Below are 7,685 nucleotides of genomic sequence, written 5' to 3' on the forward strand. Positions count from 1 at the left end.
TTCCTATGGTGGAGGGAATTTGATTAAGCCTTTTAGTTTGGAGAAGTGAAAGTTGCATTCTGGAATTGTGACAATTTCAAAAGTCATGTCCCGAAAGGCATTAATTTTAGTTTTATGAAGGAGTTTTTGCATGAATTAAAAGGTGATATCATGAGGTTCATTTTAGAGTTTCACTGCAATGGAAGGTTAACGAAAGGTATTAATTATACTTGTATCGCTTTGATACCTAAAATTGATAGTCCCCAACGCTTGAACGATTTTAGACCCATTTTTCTCGTGGGTAGCTTGAATAAGATCTTAGCTAAGTTGTTAGCAAACAGACTTGGTCATTAGTAGTGTTATTTCAGATATGCAATCAGCTTTTGTGAAAAACGAGCAAATTTAGATGGGACTCTGATAGCCAACGAGGTGGTAGATGAGGCTTGCAAGATGAAGAAAAAGTTATTGATGTTTAAAGTTGATTTTGAAAAGGCTTATGATTCGGTAGATTGGGGATATTTGGATGATGTTAAGGCTAAAATGATGTTCCCGACTCTTTGAAGGAAATGGATCAAAAGGAGTGTATCAGTACCCCTATGACATGTGTTTTGGTTAATTGTAGTCCTACAGATGAATTCCTGTTGGAAAGAGGGTTGAGACAGGGTGACCCACTTTTCCCTTTTCTTTTTTTGTTGGCAGCAGAAGAATGTCATGTAATGATGAAATCGATAGTGGAGTCTAATGTGTACACTAGATATCTAGTTGGTGATCATGATTATGTTGTTATTCCTCATTTGAAATTTGCAAATGATACGTTCTTATTTACGATCAAAATTTGGGCAACTGATAAAGCCTTGCGAGCTGTTTTGTACTTGTTTGAAGCGATGTCAGGATTAAAAGGTAATTTTCATAAGAGTATGTTGGTTGGAGTCAATGTTAATGATTCTTGGTTAAATGAGGTGGCTTTAGTGTTGAAATGCAAAATTGGGAAGATTCCTTTTGTGTATTTGGGTATGTCGATTAGTGGTAATGTGCGGCGTCTGATTTTTTGGGAGTGACGCTCAATCAAATCAAATCTAAACTGTTCGGGAGGAGGAGTAGAAATTTATCATTGGATGGCTGATTGATTCTCCTTAAGACTGTCTATACTCTTTCATTTTTCAAAGCCCCTTCATGTATCATTTCCTCTATTGATTCTATATTAGTTTTTTTTTTGGGTTGGTGTGAGGATTATTGGAAAATTTCTTGGGTTAACTGGGAATCTATGTGTACGAGGAATAAGGATGGAGGTTTGAGGGTTAGGCGATTGAGGGAGTTTAATGTTGCTCTTTTAGGTAAATGGTGTTATAGGATGTTGGTGGATAAAGATGTTTTATGGTATCGTGTCTTATCGGCGCAATACGGTGTGGACGGCGGCCGAGTTTTGGAGGGGATCCGAAGAAGGTCAGGTTGGTGGAAGTATATGGTGTGTAATCGGGATGGTGGGGGGTGGTTGGTCTCAAGATAATGTTTTTTGAATAGTTTCCAATGGTGTAGATACATTATTTTGGACGGATGAGTGGATTTGGGAGATTCATTTATGTGAGAGGTTTAGGTAGGGTTGGTCCTTTGAATATGGATGCCTTGGGCGGATCATGAGATGGTGCCCCTATTAAAAAAAAGTTAACAAAAAATACACAAGGATAAAACAAATAAACTTGAAAGATTATTGCACCTTTTCATTTGACATTGTGCAAAAAGAACACGAGTATGAATCTTTGAAATGTGGACCAACAAGCTCTAAACTAGGATCATGCTCCAAAGTCTACACTCGACACTTGAGAATTTATTAACTAAATAGAACATGTTTTACACAATACCACACATTGATCACAATTCAATATTTATATTCATAAACCACTATAAAGAGACTTCTTCTTCTTCCTCCTCCTCCAAGAAATCGTTTTATTTTTTTACTATTATATCTATATAAAAATATTTGTATGAATATTAAATAAATAAATGGATCATTTGGTACATATTCGTAAGAGACTATATTATATCTATATGACATTGACACTTATGTTTTTTGTTGTTGTCGAATGTCAATGACTTATGTTCTTGTGTTAACAAAATTGAGATGAAGAGATTAGAGATTTAAAATTAGAAAGAAATGAAACACATAAACTCGTGTAAAATAATATGACGTTAGAGTGCCCCAATTGTTAGCAAGTATCTTACATAAAATAATATAAAATTCTCTTTAATATTGGAAATATGGTGCACTAGGTTGCCGCTTTCTCGGCCCATGCTTAGGGCCATCACTGGGTTTAGGAGGTTGTTTGATTTGTCGGAGGATAAATGGGTATCGGTGAATGATATGTTTGTCTTAGGTTGGGGTGAGGGTGGTGTGGCCTGGAAGTGGCGGCGGCGGTTGTTCGAATGGGAAGAGGAGTTGATTGGGGCGTCTTCGGATTTACTTTCTAATGTGAATTTGTAGATCGATAATGATGATCAATGACGGTGGCAGTTAGACCCGACGTGGTGCTTATTGAATTCGAGGTGTGTATAATTTTCTCACTAGCTCGTAGTCACAACAGTCTTTCGCAGCTTCAGCCTTAATTTGGCATAAAGACGTTCCTTTGAAGGTTTCAAATTTTACTTGGTGGCTACTTCGTAATAAGTTACCTACACAAGATAACTTGGTTGGCGTGGTGTTATTACTCATGATGCACAACTATGCGTGAGTGGGTGCGGTAATACAGAAACCGCAAACCATCTATTTCTAAATTGTATTGTTTTTGGTTCTATTTGTCATCTGGTTCGTACTTGTTGGAATTTTCATCGGTTGACCCTATTGATATATCTGATCGTTTTGTTCAGTATGTGCATTCGACAAGAGGCTCTATTTCTCACTTAATCCGGTTCTCGTGTGTTTGAGTAATTTGGAATGAAAGGAATGACATAATTTTTAATAATAAACAAAAATCTATTTCTCAGCTTCTCGACAAAGTCAAGATTATTTCTTTCAGATGGCTGAAGATAAAAGTTACAAACCTCTCTGTAGGTTTTTATAGCTAGTGGCGGTGCCCTTTTATTTGTTTGGTCATTTTCTTATTTTGTTTTCGCTTTGAAAATTATGTTTATGATGGTTTGTATGGTAGACTCGTCTTGAATGATTCAAATATTATATTTAAACACATGAAGGTGCTATCGTACTCTTGATAAGCCCTAGTCGTATCTTCTCCTTTTTATCATCTTTATTCACTTTGTATTTTAATATTTTGTTATTGTCTCTCCTCACTCATCTCTCCTTACTTGGTAAAAAAGACGTCTCAATAAAATCTCCTTCAAACATTTTTTTTTTTCTTGTTTTCATTTTCAACATTCATTCTCAATGTTCTTAAAAACAACCTTGTTTTCCCATTTCTATTAGTGACGGATCCAAAAATTTCAATAAGTGAGGTCAATATTGTTTACAATAAATATTTATAGAAAAATATATAAATTTATTACTAACAAAATAATTAGCAGTAAGAAAAATTGGAGAATACAAAAAGTATGTCATTATCCCTTAAAAAAAATGTATGTCACTATATCGGTCTCTATAGATGTTATCAAACTATCATTCAAAAATTCATCCTCCATCGCATTTGATTTTTCCAAAATTCATAGCAAAGAAACTCCTTTCAACAATTGCAGTCATCACATACAATATGTTTTGTAGTTTCCACACACTTTCTTCAAAGATCAGTAATTTCATCTAAATTAGAAAAGTTTTCAAAAGATGATACATCCATGTTTTCTAGTAATTCCTCGTATATTTCATAAGTAATTTAAAAATAAATTCAATTTTAGACTTGAGTTTATCAATTTTCTTATTTGGTTTGGTCATTTTTCATCTTTTACGGGCTATTTTAATTTTTTTTATCTTTTTGGGATCATTTTTTTTTTTTGGTTTAATTGAAAAACCAATCGTTCTTTTGAAAGTTAAAACTTAAATACCAATGTTTTGTTTCCAATGCATAAACGTAAATGGTGATAACACTAATCCATTTTAAAAAATGCAATAGAAGGCATGAAAGTACTAATATAAAAAACAGTTTACATATACGACTTTGCTTTACCTCTAGACTCTCTGGTGTATTAGTTTAGTTATGTGAGGTCAACGTACAATTTAAAGCGGAGTCAAGATATAAAATCATTCTATTATTCATTGAAATAAAAAGCAAAAAGTGGGGTGAACTGACCCAATATGCATAACCTGCATCCGTGCATGTCTATACGTCACATAGGTTTATGTTAATTCACATGAGTCTCACCAAATCACGTTGATATCTCATATAAATTTTGTGCGTTCCATGTAAATTTTAATCAATCAAATAGAATGTTTTGAAAAGTATGTGATAGAATGTGTGTTGTTATTATTTTTCGATGTTATAATTTATGATTAAAAGACTAAGGTGTAAATCTTTTTCCTTCAAAAAAAAAAAGGTGTAAATCTTTTAAAAACATAAATTATCAAAACATAATAAAAATAAAATAATGCATCAAAATGCATTTTTAATAAAAGATAAAAGACTGAAAATATATTTAAGTCAACATGTTAAGGGAGGAAGGGACCATGGGGACCCCCAATTGCCCTCCCTAGTCCTTTGTCCTTACTGCTCATGTCACAATAACAAGTTAAGAGATTTTGAATAATTCAACTGATGTACTTATGTTGAATTAAATTGCCAGCAACAAACGATACTGAGAGTCACCCACTTAGTTCAGCTTTTCCTTCTCATCAAATCTAACGAAATTTATGCATTTAATGTTTCTCTGTTTTTTTCTATAGAGTACAAATTTGCAGTTATGAGCATTTAATGTTAGCAAAAATATATCCAAATAACATTGCAATTTGTGAAAAATATTATGATTCACGATCTACTCATCCAAACAATGACAACATTGTATCCGACTCCATTATCTGTTACTACTCCGTCCCTAAATATTAATCCCTCCGGTCACTATTATAAGCAAAAGTTCATTCATTCAATAAATGATGTATGTAGACTATATAACGGAGATTAAGAAAGTTGGTCGTAGTATTAAATTTGTATATAATTACTATTGTTTTTACAATTTTATCCTTAAGAGAGAGAGTTAATTTATGTTTTCAACATAATTTATTGTTTATTGTAGAAAAAGATGCAAAATAAATAAGGGTATGTCGGTAAAGAAATAATTAATGTACTTCAAAATATCAAAGAGGTCTTATAAAAAGGGACAATTTTTTTTTCCAAAAGGATCTTATAATTAAGGACGGAGGTAGAGTATGATTTAGTGATAAGTTGCATGTTTATCTGTGTCTAAATTTGACACAATTTTTGGCATTAAAATTTATAGTTTTTTTTTTTTTACAAAAAATTTATGGGTTATGCTAACCTTTAAGGTATTTGTTTAAAATTCAAAAATAAAAATAATTGATTAACTCCTTCAAAAAAATTGATTAATTTTATGTATAAAAAAATTACTTTTTATTGTTTCAATATATTGAATGTATAATTTTTAAGATTATAAATTTTTTACTTTAAACTTCTAAACAAATGTCCTAAGAACACATTAGAACACTTGATAACATTTTTCAAAAATTATTTGTAGTCAAGCTACCATGAATAACTTTTCCATTGGATGAGAATTGAGAACCAATTCCAATATTTCACCGTGACCGTTGTACTTTATTTATACTTTTGTCCTCCAACGACTTTTCTATATTTATACAGAGTTGTGCTAGAAAACACATATCATGAAGGTGTCTTTTAGCAAGTTGTTCTATGAACATTTGCTAAAAGACACCAACTAATTTTTATGAAGGTGTCTTTTAGGAAAGTTATACCTAAAAAGTGGAAATCACACTTTGAGGTGTGGATTGCTAAAAGACAAATTCATGAGTGGCTTCTAACAAAACTCATTTATATATAATTAAAATTTATTTTGATTGTTATACATTTAAAAACAATTTTATTCGGTATAAATTGGTAAGAATTAAACTCACATATCTCCAAACATAAATCAAGTTAATTTTAATTCACTTTTAATCAAAATCAATTCTATAAAATTCAATTTTCCCTATCACAAACCAAACACACACTTAAATGAACACACGCTTAAATGACCTAAACCATAAAGATACCTTGAAATATCTCTCTACGAGATAGGGAGTAAACAACAAACGTAACAATGAAAATTGAAAGCCACTCAAATGTTTAGTGTCACTTGGGCAAGACGAAGCACCAAATTAGATCCTCTCATTTCCTCTTATAACACCATATTATGAACCACATACATCGTTAATTGAATGAATCTAAAAAGTCAAATTTGCTTATAATTAAGAACAGAGTGAGTATTTAAATTATTTATTTATAATAATGATCGGATGAAATTCACTATAATAAATTCATCAACGGTAATCAATTTAGAGTTGAGATCCTCTTTATTTACAATTCTCTCAATTTTCTCTATTTAAAAAGATAAAGACACAATTTTTTTTTAAAAGAGTATACAATAATTATTGAAAACATTCACTATATTTTTTTTTGTCTATCTATCGTTAAATTGTACACTCTCTTGTCACTATTATAAGTAAAAATTGACATTTTAGATTAATTCAATAAATTATGTATGTTGTCTTTAATGTAGATCACATACATCATTTATTGAATAAACCTAAAATGTTAAAATTTGCTTATAATCAGGGGTGGCCCTGAAAGTGGACGGGAGGAGCGGCAGCCCAAGGCACCATTAATTTAGGGGTAAAATTATTATTACTTAGTAATTAGTATTATAGAGATATATTTTTTAATTCGATGTGATTAATTATATTGAAAATATATTTTTAAAGAATTTTAATTATAAATGAATATTTTGCAACAAAAAGCGCAAGAAGAAAAATATTGAAATAACTAAAGAGCACAATTTTATTGTTTCGTCAAAGACATCAAAAATCTTAAGACCGACCCTACTTACAATAATAATCGAATGATATATATACTCTATATACTTTAACAAATGAAGATTGGTTAGAGCAACTCCAATGCTGTTCTTAAGAGTGTTCCACAGCTTCAAGAACAGGTTCTACTTTTGTATCCCATTGAAGTTGAGTGACATGGAGGGCCAAGCTGGAGAACCGTTCTCCAGGAAGAACAAGTTCTAGCAGAAAATGGTCAGAAAAAGCAGATGAATGGGAGAGAGAAGATGCAAAAAGCAGATGAACAAGTTCTTCAATATCAGTTTTTTCTCTTCAAATATCATCTCAGATCTGATTTAAATATGTGAGAACAGTTTAAAAAGAATAAAAATGATAGAATTAAAAAAAAAGAAAAAAAAAAGGAGTCGCGATGGATTAGAAGTGGAAAGAGGAAGTTGGAGAGTTTGATGGCATATGCTGGGTTGTTGCGTTAACTCTATATCCATTCCTTTTAACAAAATTAAATTAAAAAACTGATTTTTTTATTAAATATATATTACAAAAATAGAAGATATAAAGAAAATAAATAGTTTGGTAAAAAAGGGGTCTATTGTGGGACTCTAAAAAGTAATATAAGAACATAAATATGGTTCTTGCATTGGAGCAAAAATGAGTGATAGTTCTTAAATCCTATGTGTCATCCATAGGCCCACAAAAATTGATTGAAGAACAAAATTTTGGTTCTAGCATCGGAGATGCTCTTACTCGTGATGAA

General features: G+C 31.4%; 1 protein-coding gene across 1 annotated transcript; it reads left to right on the top strand.

The window, feature by feature from the left end:
* Positions 1 to 575: 575 nt before the first annotated feature.
* LOC146924313 (uncharacterized) lies at positions 576 to 2,458 on the top strand. Its single transcript, XM_085711843.1, has 3 exons — positions 576 to 1,010; positions 1,208 to 1,422; positions 2,248 to 2,458. Exons 1-3 carry the CDS (start codon positions 576 to 578, stop codon positions 2,456 to 2,458), a joined length of 861 nt encoding a protein of 286 aa, XP_085567969.1.
* The last annotated feature ends 5,227 nt before the right edge of the window (positions 2,459 to 7,685 follow it).

The sequence above is a fragment of the Medicago sativa genome, chromosome 5, assembly GCF_051527215.1.
Source record: "Medicago sativa cultivar Bolivia chromosome 5, Bolivia_mono, whole genome shotgun sequence".
Lineage (NCBI taxonomy): Eukaryota > Viridiplantae > Streptophyta > Magnoliopsida > Fabales > Fabaceae > Medicago > Medicago sativa.